Source organism: Lingula anatina, chromosome 1, assembly GCF_051362555.1.
Source record: "Lingula anatina isolate TDL-2025a chromosome 1, LinAna3.0, whole genome shotgun sequence".
In the NCBI taxonomy this organism is placed as follows: Eukaryota; Metazoa; Brachiopoda; class Lingulata; order Lingulida; family Lingulidae; genus Lingula; species Lingula anatina.
In genome coordinates this window covers 2,568,171-2,588,943 of record NC_141767.1, presented here as the reverse complement: position 1 = coordinate 2,588,943, position 20,773 = coordinate 2,568,171, and the positions used below count along the sequence as shown (strand labels likewise).

Below are 20,773 nucleotides of genomic sequence, written 5' to 3'. Positions count from 1 at the left end.
GATTCTCGCATAATCTGACGTCAGTGCACACGCGTTTTAAAAGAAAAAGGACAGGTCAAAGGTTACAGAGCTTGGCCAGTGCGGTACCGTGCATTTGGTCATCACCCTGAGATTTCGAACGTGTGCAGCAAGTCCTTTAACTTAAATTACTTGGGGAAAGTCGAGAAAACTTGACCCAATTTTACCCAAACCAGTATCTGTAGGTCTCATGTTTTACTACGGACACATCATACTCATAGAATATACAAGATGAAGAAAGTGAAAGAAAGGGTAAGTTTTCTTTTTCTCATACAACTTACAAGGCTTCCTAACTACTACATGCGATGGTTTATAGCATAATTTACGAGTGTATGCCTGTTTGTGTATGTGCATACCCCGGCATGTGACTCAAAAATCCTTGTTACAGATTTAATTTTACACAGTCAGGTTGCAACATAAACAAAATGTGATCAAGCAGAAAACATCAAAAGAAAATACTTTGTATTGCTGCATGTTTATGTACCTAATCATTGGTCACATCTTTCAGGGGGCAGTCCATGTGGAAAAAGCAACAGAACCTCCTACTAAAAAACTACGCTCTTCATCTCCAGCTTTTACTGGTTCAGGACATCTTTGGCCAGATATTTGTGTTATATGCAAGAAAAAGGAAAAGTGGATAACGGTGAGAAATAATAGGGAAAGAGATAGGCTGATGCAAGCAGAAACTGTAACTGCAGGTGTGTATATGATTGAGTAAAATGAAACCATAACCTGCATGTGCATTGTTTATGGTTTGATATTATTACAATGCGCAGTTATTTTGTGTGTACACATATTTGGTGACTTGGTGATTTTTGGAAAATATATTTTCATCGTAATAGCACATATCAAAATTAGGTTCTGATATTTCTTTCACATTGAAAACATTTTTATGTAAAAATCATGTGAGTCGCATTGATAATTCAGTTTACATTTTGAAACAAGTAGTTATATTAGCTCTCTAAATATTTTATTGAGGGATTAGAGAAATGTTGTACAAATAATATGATAAATAATAAAATTTACTTATTGCATATGACATGAACTTTTCATCCAAAGTCCGCCCAATATTCTTGCAATTATGTTTCATTTCTGTTCTTCTACTCATAGGCAACTTGACCAAGTCAGCAGAATTAAAAGATGATGAGTCTGTCCTTGTGCACATAAGGGGCAAAGATTGTGTAGCGATTAAATTGAAATATCACAGGAAGTGCTTCAATACCTATACCAGACATGCAGGAGACAAAAAGATGTATGTATCAACGGGGTCATGTCGATACTCCCCCGCACCATTACTCCCCCGCACCGATACTCCCCCTTAGTAATTTTTGGTATTATGCGCATCGATATGACCCCACACCGATAGATCCCCGCACCGGTACATCCCCACACCGATACTCCCACACACCGATACTTCCCCTCAGTATATCTGTAATTGTGGGGGAAGTATTGGTGCGGGGGAGTATCTGTGCGGGGACGTATAGGCATGTAACCATATCAACTAGGCCAGATCATTGAATCAAGGTCATTTCCTTTCTAGTATTTTGTTAATGAGCTAAAATTACTTCTCGTAAAGGATGAGTGGTCCTTCATTTTATTTAAATTTACTTAACATATTTTTATCTCCTTTGCTTTTCTCCTTATAGGCCAGCTAAACCCGTGCAATATGAAAATAGCTACAAAGCATTTTGTAACTTTGTTGTAAAAAAAAGACTGATACGCAGGATGGAGGTTCTGCAGTTGAGCAAACTGAACTCACTGTTCAAGGCTGAAATTGAAAAACATTCAGATGGTGACACATCTGGTATTAGGTGAGGGACTGACTGGTAATTTTTTAATTAAAAAAGGGTAATAAAAGTATAGTTGTTCAGTTCAGTTAGGATTTCATCACACATTTAATTGTTTCAAATAATCACTCAGAGAGTGAAGTCTGGATATTGATTCATTATTACTGATGTTGTTCTACATCTTATTATTTCTCTTTTTGTTATTCAGGAATGATAAACTCAAGAGATGGCTGATGAGAGATTTTCCACAGCTGATTTTCCGTAAAATTCAGGGAAATAGAAGTGAGTCTGTGTTTGTGAAGGAACTACAGCCAACAGACCATCTGAAGAACAAAAAAGGTAGTTCTGGTACATCAGGGGCTAAATCTAAGGGGGAAGCTATATCAACCCCACAGAGAAGAACAGAAGAAAGGAATGGTGGAAAACTGGTCAGCTTATTCCAAGCTGGTATGATACTCAAGTCTTGCTTGAAAGACACCCCAGATATGACGACACCATGGCATTCCTTCTCTTGTGAGTGTACCAATGCAGCAGCCAAAGAATTCATTCCTAATGAGCTATATAATCTCCTTTCTTGGGCCATTTCCGCTTCTGAAGAGCCAACGTTAGATAATCTCTCTTTGCCAGAAGAAGTTCACACCAAGCTGCTGTCAATTTGTGGGGATATCGTACAATTATCATCTAAAGGGAGGAAAAGGACCCCAAAGTCACTGGCTCAACAAGGCACTTGACTGGGTCTTCCCAACTGCTCAAATTATTGAATAAGTTTGCTCATACAGTATCATATACTTTAACCACTGTAGGCCTAGAGGCCAGTATTGACTGACCCCAGGTGCTATCCTCCAATGATATGACAGCAGGTTTCGTCAGAGGATTTATGGGACAATATTGACTTTAAGGAAGAAACTCTCACTGGGGCCGAAACTTCCCATAACTCGAACACCAAATGAGATATTAATCTAAATTTTTTTTTAAATCTCCGTAATATCTATAAAATATGTGAAAATCAGAAATTTTCTTGACAGAGTGTACCCTTGCTGTTGATAAGTTGACATGTAATGACTCCATTACACAATCACAATTTATTGTAACAACAATAAAAACTAAATTAATGTTACCCAATACTGTAAGTGTTACAGAACCGTTTAAAAGAACATCTATATCATCCATTGCGTTTATGCAGTCAATACAATGTAGACTGTCAAAACATGTTTTCACAATATTTGGCTTTCCTTAATGATGAACAATATCGGGCTTTAAAGTAGACAAATCTTGTTCCTACTCAGTGGTGGATTTAGAGGGGGTCGATTAAGAGGCTGAATTATAGTTCTAAACCGTACCAAATTGCACCATTCCACCTCTAATATACCAAAATTTCTCGGGGGCCCTTCAGCGGACCCCACACCAACGGGGTGATAAGGGTCGGCTTCTCATCCGCAGATCCCCCTTCAAATAATCCTGGATTCGCCCCTGGGTGTAGTTCTAACAGCGTACGATGCAGGCTTACTGCCTAAAGTTGAGATTTCAAATACATTGACCTCAGATTTGCTCATTGGCAAAAATATTGTAAAAAAATTTTTTTTTTCTGTGGAAAAATATTTGTTTGTGCCGATTTGCTTTGATGTTATGGTGAGAAGTCAGACTTGGGGTCACCTGTCATCATCCCGAGTTTGGGGAAAAATGGTGGATTTTCACGGGGGAAGCAGTCACTGGATGCTGAAAATGAAAACTCTCGGAATTCTGAAACCATAAAAGCTAGAGACCTCTTAGTTCATAAAAAGCCATCTTTTATTATCAAAAATATATAAATAAATAAATATATAAATAAAAATAATAAAAACAATATTTATGATATTGAAGACGAATACCATTTTCTAATGGCATGTGTAGCATATACAGAATTAAGAGAAAAATATCTGCAAGTGAATAATCCTACTAAAGAAAGTTTTTAAGATTAATGACCACAAAAAAACAAATTTAATCTCTAGTCAAGCTGCTTATATATTTAATGCTTTTATATTAGAAAAGAAATTTTGGATCACTGACAAAAATGAATAACCATTAATACTTCTAATGGACTTTACTATTATTATTATTGTTATTATTATTATTATTATGTACTATGGGCCGGAGGCCTTGAAAAACAATAAATATTATGATGCAGGTAAATTGAAAAAAAATAAATACAATAAAATATTAAAAATTGCTTTTTTTTACCAGACAAATTATGGTGTCCCTTAGACATAGTCACATTTGTTCTAGATTAAGAAATTGGTAACACCACTTTATTCTAAGGCAGGTCAAGACATTCAACTGTACATTTCAGTTAATAAGAATGAAATAAATTAATAAAGCATATAAAGAAAAAGAACTGCACATGGTCTCTACTGATTTTAATCTATCCTGGTAAGTGTAAAAAACATTATTCTTCTTTTCATTATAAAACCGTTATTTGTTCTTCTTTCTTCAAAAAGGTTGTCTTCATATCAGTCTGCCTTTAGGTAGCACGTGATGACTTCAAACACTTGGCTTTTACTGTAGATTCGGCCACATCATCCATTGAGTTGGCTTGAATGCTCTTGCCAATTCCTTCCAACTTTGCAATAAAGTCTTTGACGCTGGCTGTATACAACATCTTCTGTTTAATTGTTGCATTCTCAGGACTCCTACGAAAGAAAACAATGTACTAGAGTCAGGTGATATGTAATCTTCCCCAACCCCAAAAAGGCAGTTTACTATTAACAAATGAATACAGCATGCACGATCTAATACGAAGAGTTATCCCTTTAAGTGTCAGAAAACAACATTTCTCCTTAGCTGATATATTGTTCGTTTCTCCCATCAGTATGAACAAATATTTCCCCCTGCACAATAAAACACTTCTTGTCAAACCAGTAAACAAAAATTGGCTCAATAAAGGCATATGGGCTTGAATTAAAAAAAGGCTATACAAATGTAAAATAATAAATATAAATGGTTAAGTACACCATAAGACTTCATAAATATGAAAATTTCAAAATTATTGAGATATAATTTATCATTTAACTAGTACAGTCACAGAACTGCATAGCTCATTGTAGGAGAACAGTGCTGCAGGATGAGATTCAACAACAAGAGGACAAATATAAATTATTCATTATAATTTATTTCAACAAGCAAACAATGACACATTTAATGCACCTTTCCAATTGAGCTATTAATTTTAATATTGACTAGAATACATGATGTAAATAAAAAAAGTTGACTACGTATTACATGGGATATATATATATATATATATATATATATATATATATATATATATATATATATATATATATCTTTTTAGTATAAGAAGTTCATTAAGATTTACTTTTCTCGTAAATGAATTATGGTATAATTACTCACCAGCTGAAAAAAATAGTAGAGCTCTTCCACGTTGAATTTTCCTGTACGTACCCATAGTCAAAAAGAGCGTAACAGCACTCTCTTTTTTCTTCTGTATCTCTTAAGTAATCAAGGAATTCTTGATAGGCCTTATCTGCAATACAATTTAAACATATGAATGTGGGAATCCAATGAACAATAAAGTTATGAAAATGTTTTTATCGTTAATTACTAAGAATATATTCAGAATTAATATTAATATTCAAGTTTTACCATTGCCAGAGACTACGAGTACATACACTGTGCAAGATGCACTACATTCGGCGCCGTATTTAGGGGGGTGTCAGGGGGGTCCTGACCCCTTCTTCGATTTCTGAAAAAAAAAATCACACCAACGGCCCTCTAAAATATCAAAAACTTTTCGGGCCCAGACCCCACGTATCTTTTCCAATACATACACTTTAAAAACAGTAAAGGGGTATTTATTGGTAATATTTTAAAAGCTAATTAGTAGTTTCAACAAACCTTGTTCTTCCTGATCTTTTTGGCCAGTACTGCATCTAGTACGATCTACACCAATCGCGGAGAGCGCCTTGCCATTATGGTCTACGATTTTAAAGATGACATAGACATATTTTTTATTCATTTTGATGTCATTATAGGCTGTCAGGCATTCCTCTAGTACTTGAACTCCAGAAGACTGAAAAATTCAAGGCATGGTTGAAGAATCAAACAGTCCATAAACTAATGGAAACCTTGAGGCCACGAGGACGGTACAAAGAAGAAAGCTTCACAATTACGATTTACAATTTATCTGTCCATAACTATCACTTACATAGGAAGCCCAATTACCGCTCCCTGAAGCCTTGGAATGATTTGTTCATTAACACAAAAAAGAGCTCTTTGCTACCTAAGTATGTTTTAAAACAATAAACGTTAACTTTACATTACTTTAAAGTTAAATAACATGAGAATCTAACACCTTACCATTTTGACTATTGGTATAAACTTGCAGGCGTAGTTTTATTTATTGAACGTTTTCTCTCTCTCTCTCTATGCGCTTTTCGGTCCAATATAACTACTAGCGATGTATTTCAGGACTATTTATACGCATTCCCTCCACAAATACAAGTCTCTTTAAAAGGAAACCTGTCACAGGTGTGCTCAAAAATACCCCTGCATGAATCAACCAGCATGTAACGTTACGAATCAATAATAATTCGGCACCTTTTTTGGTAATCAAATCGGTTATCAAATGCTGTGTTTGGTACTACTACGTTTTCTTTATCCATATTTGGTATAGAGACTGTGTCATTGATTTTATATCATCAAGCTACCAGAGGTCAACTTCCTAATAAGGAAAAGTAGGTCTACATTGTTCATGTGCAGGTCGAGTACAAATATGGAAAAAGCTAGACACCCAAACCCAATATAGAGGTGCATTTCACATGCTAAAGAGTCCAAAAATAAAACTGAATGAATTCAAAGTTGTATTCAATTTTTATTATCATATTATTACAATGGCGGATTTAGAGAAGGGGTCGGGGGCACAGATAATGCGGGATAATGCCTGTACATATAGCTGTCACCTGCGTCTGTCGTCGCCGTCGTCTCCGTGCACTTTGACCGATAACACGATAGGTAAAAACCGTTCTACTTTCTGGCTTGAAACTTACAGAACTAATGAATATTCATAATACGCAGGTCAAGTTCGAAAATCAGGCTGATCGGGACATTTTTATGGAAGTTTAATGCTGTTTTTTTCCTTTTTTCAGCATACATGCAACACCGATAACACGATAGTTGGAAAACCGTTTTACCTTTTGACTTTCAACTTACAGAACTGATGAATTTTCATAATACGCAGGTCAAGTTCGAAAATCAGCTTGATCGGGCCATTTTTATGGAAGTTTAATGCTGTTTTTTCCTTGTTTCAGCATGCATGCAACACCGATAACACGATAGTTGGAAAACCGTTTTACCTTGACTTTAAACTTACAGAACCGATGAATATTCATAATACGCAGGTCAAGTTCGAAAATCAGCTTGATCGGACTATTTTTACCTTCGCCAAGGAGGTTATGTTTTCACCCCTGTTTGTTTGTCTGTCATCAACATAACTCATAAAGTTAAAGACCGATTTTAATGAAATTTTCAGGAACTGTCAGAAGTGGGCCAAGGGACAGATGGTTAGTTTTTGGTGGTGATCCGGATCAATAATCAATCAATAATCAAAAATCAATCATCAACATAACTCAAAAAGTTATGGACCGATTTTGATGAAATTTTCAGGGTAGGTCAGAAATGGGTTAACTTAGAAGTGATTAGTTTTTGGTGGTGATCCTGATCAATAATCAATCAATAATCAAAAATCAATCATCAACATAACTCAAAAAGTTATGGACCGATTTTGATGAAATTTTCAGGGTAGGTCAGAAATGGGTTAACTTAGAAGTGATTAGTTTTTGGTGGTGATCCTGATCAATAATCAATCAATAATAAAAAATCAATCATCAACATAACTCAAAAAGTTATGGACCGATTTTGATGAATTTTTCAGGGTAGGTCAGAAATGGGTTAACTTAGAAGTGATTAGTTTTTGGTGGTGATCCAGGTCAATAATCAATCAATAATCAGAGGCTCTCGGAGTGCTTTTCTAGTATGTTGTTTTCTTTTTAATTTTTTTTTTTGAAACACTGGCATTTTTAATATATGACTTTTAACTCCAATCCACCTGAAGTTCTGCACATTTTCTGTATTTCCACATAAGCAGTTATATTGATATTTATGTCTTTAAATATTATGTAATACTATTTTATGCACTGTCATCATTTTTCAAATATTGGGATTTTCATTATGTGAATTTGAACTCTCATGGTCCTGAAACTGTAATGTTATTGCAAGGGCAGATTGAGACTGTCTTATGAAGATTGTTTTGCATGATAAAAATTCATTGTTGATTGACTGTGCTATTATAAGCATTATTTATTATTGCATCAAAATTGACAAAATGATCTATTTTCTGCATCTTTATTTTGTTTTTTTCTGTCTGTTCATTTGACAGCTTTGCTGCCTTGTAAAAGAAACCGCATTCATAATCAAAGTTAAAGGGTAGACCTTAAAGGGATAATTACTCTTTGTATTCTGATATCTGAGCTTGTCTTTAGACCACGTGACCTCCATAGATGGCTATACTCTGTTATAATCTCTTAAGAGATTAAAAAAAAAAAAAACAGGGACTAACTTTGAATATAAAAATGGATTCATTAACCATTGGTAAGTATGGAAAAATTATTGTTTACTCCAGGAAAATTCATTTTTTGGCCAAAACGAAGAGTTATTATCCCTTTCATGATACTGCTTTATGCATTATCTATTATCACCTGCAAAAACATTTCTAAACATAGCAACAGGATATATCTCAGGTAGCACTTCCAGAGCAGCAATATTATCCTCGGTTTTCACAGAGTGTTGTATGGCCCATGTCTCTGTACATGATTCATTTGGTTTTTCATTTGCCTCTTGTGCTGCAGTTACATCCAGAAATTCCTTTTTCACTGAAATAAGCAACACCCCACTCTCTGTTTTAGACAAGACAGGATTGTTTTGTTTTATTCCTCTATGATTTTCTATTATTCTTTGTGCAGTACTACTGTCCCCATTTACCCCAGGAACACTATTCCATTTGAGTGGGTTATCACTGCTATGAAATGCCTCATGTTGATTACAAATAAACTTGGTAGGATACCTCTTGTCACAGTACTGACACTTAAATGGGTTTTCTGTGGTGTGAGTTTTTTCATGTTGTTTACATCCTTCTTTCCTATGAAACCTTTTTTCACAGTATTGACACTTAAACATTTTTTCTTCCGTGTGAGTGATTTCATGTTGCTTACATGCATATTTTGCAATGAACTTCTTTTCACAGAACTGACATTCAAATGGTCTCTCTCCAGTGTGAATCCTCTCATGCTGTTTACAAGCATATTTTGTAATGAACTTCTTTTCACAATACTGGCATTTAAATGGTTTTTCTCCAGTGTGAGTCATTTCATGTCCTTTACATGCTTTTTTAGCAGAGAATCTTTCTTCACAGTACTGACATTTAAATGGTTTTTCTCTACTGTGAGTCCTCTCATGCTGTTTACAGTCATATCTTATTATGTAAGCCTTTTCACAAAACTGACATTTAAAAGGTCTTTCTCCAGTGTGTGTCCTCTCATGCTGTATACGTGTATATTTTGTTATAAAAGTTTTTACACAGTACTGGCAAGTAAATGGTTTTTCTCCAGTGTGAGTTATTTCATGTTTTTTACATACAGACTTTGTAATGAATGTCTTTTCACAGTACTGGCATACAAACGGCTTTTCTCCAGTGTGAGTCCTCTCATGTCGCATACAGGCATATTTTGTAATGAATGTCTCTTCACAGTACTGACATTTGAATGGTCTTTCTCCAGTGTGAATTCTCTCATGTCGTTTACATAAAGATTTTGTAATAAATGTTTTTTCGCAGTACTGACAATGAAATGGTTTTTCACCAGTGTGAGTTATTTCATGTTTTTTACACAAAGATTTTGTTATAAATGTCTTTTCACATAACTGACATTTAAATTGTCTTTCTACAGTGTGAATCCTGTTATGTTGTGTACATAAAGATTTTGTAATGAATGCCTTTTCACAGAACTGGCATTTAAAGGGTTTTTCTCCAGTGGGAGTCATTTCATGCCATATACAATGACAATTGTAACCATATCTCTTTTCAAAGAACTGTCATTTGAGTGGCTTTTCATCTCTGTGAGTCTTTCTCTGTGAGTCTTTCTGGCTTCATTCACTTTACTGTCTACCAATGCCCTGACATTTATATGGTTTATCTCCTGTGTGAATCTTTTCATCTGTGGCACAACTGCAACTCTCAGGATATCTTGTATCATAGCACTAGTACTTCTCTCCCCAAGACTCCACTACAAGTGTTCCTTCGGTTTTATAGTTGTACTTTCATCCCTACAATAAATGATGTATATCATTAAACCCAAGCCATATATGTTTCATGTTAAATGAAACACATCTTTAAAGTTCAAGTGCTTTTTTTCTAATCCATCAAACAGTTTCAAAGTCTGAGAAACCAGCAGTAATGGACATGTGGTACTGACCATGCCCTATAGTATAAATACAAGGTGTCTGTGCATATCAATGGCAATGACTCTGTATTGTTCTTTTCCATTAGCTTTAACAACTTCACTGTTATGATGTCTGTGACTTCCATCATGGGTGTGACTGAAATGGGCAATACACTGCAATACAGCGCAACACAGCGCAATACACTTGATAACACAAGTCCAGTTGCAAGTAAACACAGGAAAGGGTAATCTCAAATAAAATAGGGTGATATAAAAGCAAAATATAGTACATAGTAATTAATATTGCTGATACAACTTGACAATTTTTTCATTGTTTGGTCAGCCGCCATGTTGGCGAGTAGCTCTTCTTGGCCAGTAATATATCCAAGAAGAGCCACTCGCCAACATGGCTGCCAACCGGACAATATAAAAGTCTTGCTGATTTGTTAAGTTATATCAACGATATTACTTACCTAGTAATATATAGGTTGTTTTTATATCACCCTACTTTGCTGGGAATGGTCATTTCTTTTGTGTAATTGCAACTGGATTTGATTTTTGAAGTGTATTGCACTGTGTTGCACTGTGTTGCGCTGTATTGCGGTGTATTGCGCATTTCAGTCACACCGTGCTAGGGTCATGTAGCACACTAATGTGCATATTCAAAAATTGCCAATAGGAGTACTAAGGGGTTATCCATTTTAAACATGATTTCCACAAGTCTACAAAAAATATTTTTTTTCCAGAAGCCCACCCCCTTCCTTCAGAGAGTGCATGTACATTGTTCAAGCTGAAAAGCTAAAAATGATGACCGGGTTCTACTACTTACCGGAATCAACTGTATTTACCGGAATCAACCGGAATCAAGTTGTAAAATGATACATAAATAGGTATTTATACTTGATTTCGGTTGATTCCGGTAAATACAGTTGATTCCGGTAAGTAGTAGGACCGAATGATGACCTACATATAAAACAGCAATTTGGATAATCTTTTTTTTTTAGTGTATTATAGAGGGCATTAACCCCCTCCACCCAGCGTGCGGTTTGTAAAATTGTGAAAATGATGATTAAAATGAAAGATCCTAACGCACGAATTTCGGGCTATTTGGGGATACCGTGAATTTCGTGTTATGGAATATCATTGAGTATGGTTTTTGTCTGTGGAGTGTTTCCCTTGCATCCTCTAATGTTTTTAAAGTTGGATCGTCGCATAAAGTGATGGTGACACGTCATTGTACAGTTACACTCTTTCCAAAAAGTTATATAATACTCACCATGACACCCCTGGTTGTATTTTAAAGATACGTTTAAATAAATCTAAAACCTTATTTCGTAAAACTACAGAAGCAGAAGAGAGGAAAAGGGAATGACATGTTCTTCGATAAAGCATCTGTCCTATTATATTCAGGACAAGCCAAATTTTAATAATGTTAATGGATAAACGTGGCTAAACGTGGGTAGTTGTGATGGTTTTGAATATTCAAAAATATTTTGATGAGCTATACAATAAAAAATATATGATATAAATTTAACGTAAGTCACAACTAACGTCAGTAAATAGAAAGGTAACATCGGCAAACAGCGGTTGTCATTTTCAACAAGACGAGACACATGTTTTTGTAAACTTTCCTGTAATATTGTCACGTTTGTACAGTCTGCCGGTTTTACTGAAGGATCAAAGAAAAATGTCGACTACGCCATTAAAGATGTAAGTTATATCTGGTATTTGTAACATTATTAACGTTATGGGACTCCGCTGCTTTCACTCTAAGTGATAAATCCGAATATACCGCACTTTCACGTTACTCTCAAGTTGATTGGAAATACAGCTTCTGAAAAAATCCCACAGAATAAGTTATAACAGACCCTATAACAGTTATAACGGTAACAGTTACTACGTTATACCCAATTCCGCGTTCGAAATTTCACAGTCAAATATTGTGGTTATTGAAAATTAAAATAATGTAAAACAATTTTTCTTTGATGCTTTTTTCAATTAAAATTTTGTAGTTAAATTTTTTAACAATTTAAATGTTCAATATGTTAGAAAGGTTAGATGTTGTAATGTTTTTTTTAATCTCTTCATTAATTTTCACATTACCAGTTTAGTTAGTGGGGATGTAGAAGGAAAGTTAACACAGTTGTATAATAGGATAAATACCATACAGAAGAAAGGCGGGCCATTTGATGTAAGTGAACTCCACACATTGTGTTCAATTAAGATTGATATTCTGTCATTTAATAAAGTTATGAATAAGCAAGAGTTTTTGCTTGAACGTAACAAATATTCTACGAATTTTTCTGTACACAAATATGTTAATTTTGTTGCAAATGGCACTTTCAATTTAATAAAATTAAACCTCTTGTATATCAAGGAAATTCATGCATTGACACTCCTGCGCACACACACACACACACACACACACATGTATTGTTGCACATCTGTACATACCAGGAAATGAATATAGGATTGCAAACACATGAATTTTCATGTTACCTATTGTATATTGTATATCTAGAACCTTTAGAAAAAAACTTACTTGCACATTGACTTTCATGTTTTAGATGCTGTTGTGTGTTGGAGATTTCTTTGGTGATTCTGATGAAGAATTTCAGCAATATCTTAAGGGTAACCTCAAAGGTTAGTCTTTCCTATCAGATTTGTTTTTTAGTTCAAGTCAAGAAGCACTTGGCATCTTTGGGTAAGATGCACATACGGTAGCATAATATTAATGATGCACTGTTCTGATAGACTACTTTATAAAAAATAATTTGCCTGTGTTGCATTTTACATATAAACAAAGAAACGTTACTTGTGTTCATATGTTAGATTGACAAGTCTGTGTGAATCCCTGTTTTTTTCTTTTTCAGCACCAATATCCACATTTATTCTTGGACCTAGCAAGGAACATCATGGAGATCATTTTAAAGATGTTAATGGTACTGAACTCTGTGATAACATTACATATTTAGGTAAGTTATTTTCTTTTGATTTAGTTTTTTGTTATTTTTTCATACTTTTTCACATGATTACTGGAACTGTGATCTTATAAAACAATTTTTCCAGGGAAGAAGGGTGTCTTCAGTGGCAGCTCAGGTTTACAGATAGCCTATCTCAGTGGAAAGGAGGGAGATGAAAGTGATGCCTCCCATTTTTCAAGTGAAGATTTGAATTCTATCAGGGTACCCCTTCAAACAGATTCTTCAAATTACAAAGGTGTGGATATTTTATTAACATCTCAATGGCCCAGGGGTGTGGAAAAGTATGGATCTAAAGCAGTAAGTGGAATTTGTGTTCAAAGACTACCGTAAGAAGTCAGAGAAGAAATAATATTTTGACATAGTTTTGTTAATAACTATTTATATGTAGCTTCTTTGTGCTATCAATTCATCCTACAGTTATTATGTTGAGTTATGTTGACATATATACAAAGATATAAAATCTGTCCTCTTGGTGCCTGTAGGAAGAAGTTGACAGCAATACAACTGGTTCTTCCTTTATTGCACAATTAGCAGTGGATCTCAAACCCAGGTACCATTTCTCTGGCCTAGAGGGGACATTTTATGAAAGACAGCCATACAGGTAAGAAACATTTGTTCTACTTATTCATTCATATGGATTTCAAAAGAAATAAAAATTGAAATTGTTTTGTGTTCATTTTTACTTGAATTTCACACAATGGCATGACTTACTGTTGGGATGTTTGCATATTTCAGAAATCACAAAGTTTTAGCAGAGAGCGCAAAACATGTAACACGGTTTCTTGCTCTTGCCAAAGTGGGAAACAAAGAAAAGAAAAAAGTAAGAATGTTTTTTAACATATATATATGTTTTGAAAAAAAATAAAGTGACAGTTTTCTTCAAGACAACACTTTACAGTTAATTATACCATAACAATGTCCACTCTCATATTTTAATTTCAAATTTTTAAGGAAAGAAAGCAGTTTTTATTGAAGGTTTTGATTTTTTCAGTGGTTATATGCAATGAATATTGTACCTCTGAATAAAATGAACTCTGAGGAGCTGGTGAAGCAACCGGAGGACGTGACAGAGTGCCCTTATAAAAATATACCAGTACAGGCCAAACCTAAGGCACAGGTGGATTTTTTTTATTGTAGTCTGATCTGTTAAAACCATATCTTTCACATAACTATATAAAAATCCATCTTTTTAAGGACATTTACACAATATATTTTACCCTGACTGTGGAATTACTTTTTCAGTAAATTATTTTGATTGCAGTGAGAAATATCACTGTATAACTTAATTGAGAATATCAGTTCTGTAAAAGATATATGTGTATTTTATTGTATTTTAACAGGGGGAGGGGGCAGGAATTTTTTGGAATGAAAAATACTGCAGAATGGCCCCAGGTTTACTGTTGAATTAGTATGTTGCTTCCATTGGATATTACAGGAAGAATCAAGTACTCAGTTCTTTTATGATATGAGTGGTGGCCAAGGGAAGAAAAGGCCAGGGGACAAGACAAAAGGACCACCAGAGAAAAAACAACAGAGAAAGCCACGTATGTAGAGGTTAAGGGTCTATAATAACCTTGGATTTTTAAAATCACCTGTTTTAACACATCACTTAAAAGAAATATAACAAGTATCTGTCAGCAACCCATGATTCTGAAAAGGGTAGAATAAAGTGAAAAAGATTATGTTATAAGACCTCATGACCTTAGTAGAAAATACAACTTGGTAGAAGCATTCTTGGTCCAGTTAGAGTTTGATTTAACTAAACATTATTGCTCTCACATTTAATTTCTTTCTAAGATATTTTTGATTGTTAACCAAATTTTACAACTCCTGTTTCAATTTTCTAGCTCAACCAACAGGGCCTTGTTGGTTCTGTCTTGGAAGTCCAGAAGTGGAGAAGCACCTGGTGATCAGTATTGGAACTCAGGTAAACTGCTGCATGCTTTCATAGTGTGGTTGATTTAGAATTGTAAGTTTGACCCTGACTTATCTTTAGTAATTGTATTTTGAATTGATTTCTGTGTATTTTCTTACAGGTATATTTAGCCCTGGCCAAGGGTCCACTGGTTCCAGAGCACGTCTTGATTTTACCCATTGGTCACTACCAGTCGACAGTGTCACTACCAGATGATGTGAGGAGTGAAATAGAACAATATCCTTTCCCTTACAGAAGCACCAGTATTTCTTTACTTAAAATTATCATAAACATTGGAATAGATTGTGTAGGTAACGAGTTTTTTTACACGTTTTTTGGCTGTATTGAGAATATTTGTTTGACATATTTCATATGGGGCATTACTGCAGGTGTGTTTGTAGAAGAGGGGTGGGGTTCAAATATGTACCTTTTATCTTCTTAACCTTTCTTCACATTCAAATCAGCTTTGAAAAAATTCTATAAGAGTTTAGGAAAAGCAGCAGTGTTTTTTGAAAGGAATTTTCGTACTCAGCATCTGCAGATTCAGGTAGGTGTAAAATAAATTTTATGTTTACATTTTAAACATTAGACAGATTCAAAGTGCATGGATGTGAAATCAAAATTTGCAAAACATCAAAATATAAATTACAGAAGTAACTTTTGTTTACAGTAGTAGACTTTTGTGTGTAATATTTTCACATTTTCAGGCCTGTCCAATTGAAAGAGATCATGTACAAGATGTGAAACAAGTTTTTGATGAGTGTGCATCATTTCAAAAGTTAGAGCTCCATGAAATTCCAAAGCTTTCTGATCTGAAACAGGTGAGTTTTAAAATGAAATGGGGATTGTTCACGAGAGTCTGCCATTAAAATATTGCATACATTTAAAGTCTAATTTTCAAAAAAAAAAAAAAATGTTTTAAAAAATGTAATCAATATTTTCAGATAGTTCCTGTTGGTGCTCCTTACTTTTATGCAGAACTTCCAACAGGTGACAAACTGCTTCACAGAATCTCAAAGAACTTTCCACTTCAGTTTGGCAGGTGTGTTGACATTTTTTTTCCATCAGTATACATAACATAAGTTGCTTCACAGGCAAGTAGTAGGAGGGCAGTCAAAAAGAACCACCCTTTTTGTTGGGAAAAGGTCTGCTCTGGGTAAAATTTGATCTATGTATACAAATGTTTCATGGTATAAGATAACTCCCCTTTGAAATTGCTGACTATGGGCCTGCTACAGTGTTTGAAATAGAGGCCTTAAGTGAGTCAGACTAATCACTCCAGTTGGTGGAAGAAAAAGGGTCATGATACATGTGCTGACAAAGGGTCTACATTAAATTGAACTCATAACTATTTTTGAGTCTCTTAGTAGTTTTTGTTGCTAGTTTTCATTCAAGTTATGGTAATTGGCATTTTTTCAGAGAGGCTCTTGCAAGCCCAGAGCTGCTGAATATGCTTGACAGGGTGGATTGGAGGAATTGCAAGTATAGCAAAGAGGAGGAAACCAACATGGCAAAGGAATTGAGAACAGCATTTCAGCCTTTTGATTTTAATTTATGAACTGTGTTGACACTTTGAATGTTTATATTTGTATGTAGGAATATTGAACTATCAACAATGTCTCGTTTCGCAGTTGTTATATGCAGATTTGTAGACTATGGACAACTTTTATTTTCACATAAAAATAATTGTCCTGCATTCGAGTGTTATTATCCAAACAGTGCAGAAACTACTGAGATTTTTAAAATTTATTTTTATATGCAAGCTGCTGCATTTTTGTAAAAGAAAAATTTTAATGATCCCCTGCTTACAATTTATTCTTGGAAAGATTTCATGAAACAAAGTAAGTTTGCCATTTTATTTTGAGTCAGTCCATTAAGTTTTTATAAAGTTGTTTTATCAGGAATATATTTTTTATAAATTGAGTGTAATTCTGAGCTAATTGAAAGAATGTTTTAATAAATATATGTAAACAGTCGCACTGTCCAATTGGATAGAAGTCGAAAACTTAATAAAAATTTTATTCAACAACAAAACGTTCTGTCTTTACTACAAACAACTGCAGTAAACAAACAGCCCAGATAAGCATGACATGCCACGTAAATGCCATCTATGTGTACATCTGCACAATAAATGTTTGTGTCTATGTAAATAAAAGTTTCTTTTTAAACTTGTCATTTTAGTGAACTAGGTTGTCCAATACGTTGTTTCTCCATGTCATGTTCCATTTTGTAAAAAGAATATGTGTTATTGGTGTAGTATTCTTTAACTTTGTATGTATTTCCACTGCTGTCCTCTTTTGGAGGAGACTTTGGTTCTGGAGCCTTCGTCTGCTGTGGACCTGTCATAAAATATTACTCAAAATTTTACTTTAATTTGACAAGATAATAATTATGATAAACACAACAAATTATTATTGTGTAAGTGTAATGTTTTGAAACACATAATTTCTTCAGATTGCTAGTTATACAGAGTTATGGTGTGTGTCAGGAAAGAAGGTTCAAAGGTTGGTTTGATGAGAAAAATACCATTTACCTCTGGAAATTATGATAAATTTGAGTTCAATGTGGGATATCTTATGCTTGTTTGCTTTATGTCAAAACTACTGTAATTACATGCTAAAATACATAAAATCATTTAATGAGTAAAGTTAACTTTGACAAAATTGGAGATTGCTGTACTATTACATTTCCATCATTAAATGAAGTTTTGTGTGTGCGTGTGTGTGTATGTAAGAGGCATGACTAAATTTCAGTGTCTGCTGGTATGCAGTGCCCAACTCACCTTTTTTGTCAGTATCCTTCCCGCTTGTCATACTTCTTGCCTGAAAACACGGTGTTCTGCACAGTAACAGCTGAAATAAATGGGCAGATAAAACGGAATTACTAAATTGTGATGTCAATTTGACAAACAAGTTTGCCTCAATCAAAAGTACCGCAGAAGATCATCATGATTCAACTTTTTCAAGTTCAGTTCAAGAACAGTAGTAGACTACCCTACTGAGTAGAAGGTGACACAGGCGCTATGGCATAAAGCCGCATATGCAGCTACAGCGTAGTCTGTCACAGCAGTATTCAAAGTAATGGCATCAGATATGACAAAAGAACAAGGAAGATATTTACCCATGATCTTGAACCTCCCACAGACACAATTTTGGGTAACAGTGCCATCTCGATGCAGACACCTCGGTTCCGAATAAGTTATTGTACTGTAACGAGGTCCGTGGTTGGAGAGCAGCCACTTCCGCTAAACAATGTCTTCGCACTCCCTGATTTTGTGAAAGTCAAACCTGTTCCGGTCTCTTTCTACAGTGGCTGGCCAATATGGCGGACCAGGTTAGTACACATGTGAATACAAATTTCGGTATTTCAAAGGCATGTCGTAGCCTGTTAACCTCAATATTTTAAAACGGTAAACATGATACTAAGGGGAATGTTCTAGAAAAGTGCTACTCTATGCCGAAATCTGGGTAAAAATATATTTCCCTCAAAAGTCTATGGCCCATTCCTATTTCCCTTCATCTTTTGCTTGTTCTTTCTTTCATTATATTTTGTGTCCTCAAATAAAAATTTAACTCGAATTAAGGAAATTAAATGGCTATTACCTGCTGATTGTCTTTCAGCATTTTTTTATCATTATCACCATTCTCTCTCTCTCTCTCTCTCTCTCTCTCTCTCTCTCTCTCTCTCTCTCTCTCTCTCTCTCTCTCTCTCTCTCTCTCTCTCACATATGCAAACACTCGGACCCTCTTTTAGAAGGAGCCCCCCCCCATGTGGAATGGGCACAAAAGCAACTAAATCCTGTGACACTAGTATAATAAGACTCCTAAACGGATAGTAATGGTAAATGATAAATTACATTGATCTCAGTAACAATTCTAAATGAAACTATCAGTAATTTGCTGTCTTTCTCATGAGTCAATTGCAAGATGTCACCAATTGTTTCCATTAATTTCAGACTGAACGTTCGTTTCAAAAGCAGCCAACTGTCTTCTTGAACAAGAAGAGGTCCCTCCTGTCAGGGAAGGGTACCAAAAAGTTGAGATATGTGAAGAATGTGGGTTTGGGATTTAAGACACCCAGAGAGGTAGGTTTGTTTGTGATTTACTTGACATACGGCTTAGATATGAGTTTCATAACATGATTAACAAATTAAAGTCGTTTCACAGGTATTGGTTTAGGACATAACTCTCAAAGGTACTTATCATGCCCAATTTAGACCTTAAAGACTATAAAACCTTCATAAAATTGCCTTCAGAAATGTACAGGAAGACTTGCTGGTCAAATTGACTGGAAGACTGGTTGGTCATTTAGAACTAAGTTATTAAATTAGAAATGATGTAAACATTTGATCTAAGTGTAGGGCTGAGTTCAGCAATGAATTGTGATTAAGGGGAAACTGATTTCATTTGAGAAAATTTGATTTGGCAGGAAGATCCAAGAAAGGATACCTTTAAGAATGATCTTAAGGCATTGTCCTTTAATCTCTCCCCCTGGGATATTGAGCTTTTCCTAATCACTTATAAACATCTGGCCCCAGGCCGGAGTATCTCAATATGCTGCAAGTGATGTTTTTAATCACGATGGTCTTCATAATATCACTGATGAAAATGCCTGATGGCATGTTGCTGATGCAGTAAATTTAAGTCAGAAAAATCTGTATAGATTAAATTTGATAACCCTATGTAAAGTATCATGTTATTCTATGTTTCAGGCCTCAGAGGGCCATTACATAGACAAGAAATGCCCATTCACAGGCAATGTACAGATCCGAGGGCGTATATTGTCTGGAGTGGTATTGAAGATGAAAATGCAGCGCACCATCGTCATCCGTAGGGACTACCTTCATTATGTGAGGAAATACAACAGATTTGAGAAAAGGCACAGGAACATGTCTGTGCATCTAAGTCCCTGCTTCAGGTAATATTTTTATTGTACAAATTAAAATTCATGTATGTTGAAAACATTTCCCATAATCTTTGATATGATTTGTGCTGTTGACTTTCAATATTAACATTGTCAGTGGTTAAAATGCAGTTTGTTTTTCTCAAATGCAAATTTGAACAAGTCTTTCAGCAGTTATTTGCGTAGTTGCCTTTTCTACATTTGCTCGTTTATCAGTTATCTGTTATAAAGCTACAATAATAAACATTGAAAATTGTTTTTAAAATATTGTCATCAACGTGTAGAATTGTCTGTATATTGTTGGATTTCTGTTCCAGGGACGTGACGCTAGGTGATGTGGTAACTGTCGGAGAGTGTCGTCCTTTGAGTAAAACTGTGCGTTTCAATGTCCTGAAGGTGAAGAGTAGAGCAGCAGGAAAGAAGGGATTCGCAAAATTCTGAACATCTTGTAAAATATAAACATTAATGAATAAAAAAAAGATACTAAGGAACTGTAAATGAAGAATTGGTGTACTGTTATTAGATCTTCACTGTTCCAGTTTGCCCAACCCTGTGTTTTTGATGGATTCCTTTACTTTCATTTTGAATTTTATTTGCTTTATATTTTATTCTCTGGCCAACATTGGCAGGATATCCCACAGGGAGGGGGAGGGGGGTGACAAACGTCATGCTGTCAAGCAA

At 34.9% G+C, this 20,773-nt stretch overlaps 6 protein-coding genes and 1 non-coding gene across 7 annotated transcripts; 4 read left to right on the top strand and 3 right to left on the bottom strand.

Annotated features, from left to right (window-relative positions):
• The first annotated feature begins 43 nt into the window (after nucleotides 1-43).
• Nucleotides 44-2,922, top strand: LOC106163563 (uncharacterized). The gene is made up of 5 exons (XM_013541193.2): nucleotides 44-270; nucleotides 527-716; nucleotides 1,129-1,270; nucleotides 1,665-1,829; nucleotides 2,014-2,922. Exons 1-5 carry the CDS (start codon nucleotides 250-252, stop codon nucleotides 2,534-2,536), a joined length of 1,041 nt encoding a protein of 346 aa, XP_013396647.2. The 5' UTR covers nucleotides 44-249; the 3' UTR covers nucleotides 2,537-2,922.
• Nucleotides 2,923-4,009: 1,087 nt separating this feature from the next.
• LOC106163579 (uncharacterized) lies at nucleotides 4,010-6,473 on the bottom strand. Its single transcript, XM_013541216.2, has 4 exons — nucleotides 6,159-6,473; nucleotides 5,697-5,871; nucleotides 5,193-5,325; nucleotides 4,010-4,471 (listed from the first exon to the last, which is right to left on the bottom strand). Exons 1-4 carry the CDS (start codon nucleotides 6,159-6,161, stop codon nucleotides 4,303-4,305), a joined length of 480 nt encoding a protein of 159 aa, XP_013396670.2. The 5' UTR covers nucleotides 6,162-6,473; the 3' UTR covers nucleotides 4,010-4,302.
• A 1,714-nt stretch (nucleotides 6,474-8,187) lies between these two features.
• LOC106163559 (uncharacterized) lies at nucleotides 8,188-11,685 on the bottom strand. Its single transcript, XM_087002135.1, has 2 exons — nucleotides 11,568-11,685; nucleotides 8,188-10,175 (listed from the first exon to the last, which is right to left on the bottom strand). The coding sequence occupies exon 2, from the start codon at nucleotides 9,891-9,893 to the stop codon at nucleotides 8,541-8,543; it is 1,353 nt and encodes a 450-aa protein (XP_086858261.1). The 5' UTR covers nucleotides 9,894-10,175; nucleotides 11,568-11,685; the 3' UTR covers nucleotides 8,188-8,540.
• Nucleotides 11,686-11,839: 154 nt separating this feature from the next.
• LOC106163599 (CWF19-like protein 1) lies at nucleotides 11,840-17,224 on the top strand. Its single transcript, XM_087001645.1, has 15 exons — nucleotides 11,840-12,001; nucleotides 12,398-12,482; nucleotides 12,859-12,934; nucleotides 13,165-13,266; nucleotides 13,361-13,572; nucleotides 13,758-13,876; nucleotides 14,011-14,095; nucleotides 14,267-14,392; nucleotides 14,711-14,819; nucleotides 15,123-15,202; nucleotides 15,312-15,429; nucleotides 15,646-15,737; nucleotides 15,898-16,011; nucleotides 16,135-16,232; nucleotides 16,610-17,224. Exons 1-15 carry the CDS (start codon nucleotides 11,979-11,981, stop codon nucleotides 16,746-16,748), a joined length of 1,578 nt encoding a protein of 525 aa, XP_086857771.1. The 5' UTR covers nucleotides 11,840-11,978; the 3' UTR covers nucleotides 16,749-17,224.
• On the bottom strand, nucleotides 17,196-18,475 carry LOC106163602 (uncharacterized). The gene is made up of 3 exons (XM_013541242.2): nucleotides 18,311-18,475; nucleotides 17,973-18,042; nucleotides 17,196-17,529 (listed from the first exon to the last, which is right to left on the bottom strand). Exons 1-3 carry the CDS (start codon nucleotides 18,356-18,358, stop codon nucleotides 17,363-17,365), a joined length of 285 nt encoding a protein of 94 aa, XP_013396696.1. The 5' UTR covers nucleotides 18,359-18,475; the 3' UTR covers nucleotides 17,196-17,362.
• LOC106163600 (small ribosomal subunit protein uS17) lies at nucleotides 18,368-20,597 on the top strand. The gene is made up of 4 exons (XM_013541241.3): nucleotides 18,368-18,523; nucleotides 19,146-19,274; nucleotides 19,902-20,107; nucleotides 20,410-20,597. The coding sequence occupies exons 1-4, from the start codon at nucleotides 18,512-18,514 to the stop codon at nucleotides 20,531-20,533; spliced, it is 471 nt and encodes a 156-aa protein (XP_013396695.1). The 5' UTR covers nucleotides 18,368-18,511; the 3' UTR covers nucleotides 20,534-20,597.
• Nucleotides 19,748-19,828, top strand: LOC112042398 (small nucleolar RNA SNORD35). The gene has a single exon (XR_002886509.1). It is a non-coding gene; the product is annotated as a small nucleolar RNA SNORD35 (small nucleolar RNA).
• Nucleotides 20,598-20,773: the final 176 nt, after the last annotated feature.

Bases quoted from the DNA above. Each gene is read 5' to 3' on its own strand.
- LOC106163600 (XM_013541241.3), top strand. The intron at 19,275-19,901 runs GTAGGTTTGTTT...TCTATGTTTCAG, and splicing joins GATTTAAGACACCCAGAGAG to GCCTCAGAGGGCCATTACAT. The intron at 20,108-20,409 runs GTAATATTTTTA...TTTCTGTTCCAG, and splicing joins CATCTAAGTCCCTGCTTCAG to GGACGTGACGCTAGGTGATG.
- LOC106163599 (XM_087001645.1), top strand. From the start codon at position 11,979: ATGTCGACTACGCCATTAAAGAT. The intron at 15,203-15,311 runs GTAAACTGCTGC...ATTTTCTTACAG, and splicing joins TGATCAGTATTGGAACTCAG to GTATATTTAGCCCTGGCCAA. The intron at 15,430-15,645 runs ATCCTTTCCCTT...CTTTCTTCACAT, and splicing joins GAGGAGTGAAATAGAACAAT to TCAAATCAGCTTTGAAAAAA.
- LOC106163563 (XM_013541193.2), top strand. From the start codon at position 250: ATGAAGAAAGTGAAAGAAAGG. The intron at 271-526 runs GTAAGTTTTCTT...CACATCTTTCAG, and splicing joins TGAAGAAAGTGAAAGAAAGG to GGGGCAGTCCATGTGGAAAA. The intron at 717-1,128 runs GTGTGTATATGA...TTCTACTCATAG, and splicing joins AGCAGAAACTGTAACTGCAG to GCAACTTGACCAAGTCAGCA.
- LOC106163602 (XM_013541242.2), bottom strand. From the start codon at position 18,358: ATGGCACTGTTACCCAAAATTGTGTCTGTGGGAGGTTCAAGATCATGG. The intron at 18,043-18,310 runs GTAAATATCTTC...CATTTATTTCAG, and splicing joins TGGGAGGTTCAAGATCATGG to CTGTTACTGTGCAGAACACC. The intron at 17,530-17,972 runs GTGAGTTGGGCA...ATTTTATGACAG, and splicing joins GAAGGATACTGACAAAAAAG to GTCCACAGCAGACGAAGGCT.
- LOC106163559 (XM_087002135.1), bottom strand. From the start codon at position 9,893: ATGACTCCCACTGGAGAAAAACCCTTTAAATGCCAGTTCTGTGAAAAG.
- LOC106163579 (XM_013541216.2), bottom strand. The intron at 5,326-5,696 runs GTTTGTTGAAAC...ATTGTATTGCAG, and splicing joins AAAAGATCAGGAAGAACAAG to ATAAGGCCTATCAAGAATTC. The intron at 4,472-5,192 runs GTGAGTAATTAT...TTTCTTTCGTAG, and splicing joins TCTACTATTTTTTTCAGCTG to GAGTCCTGAGAATGCAACAA.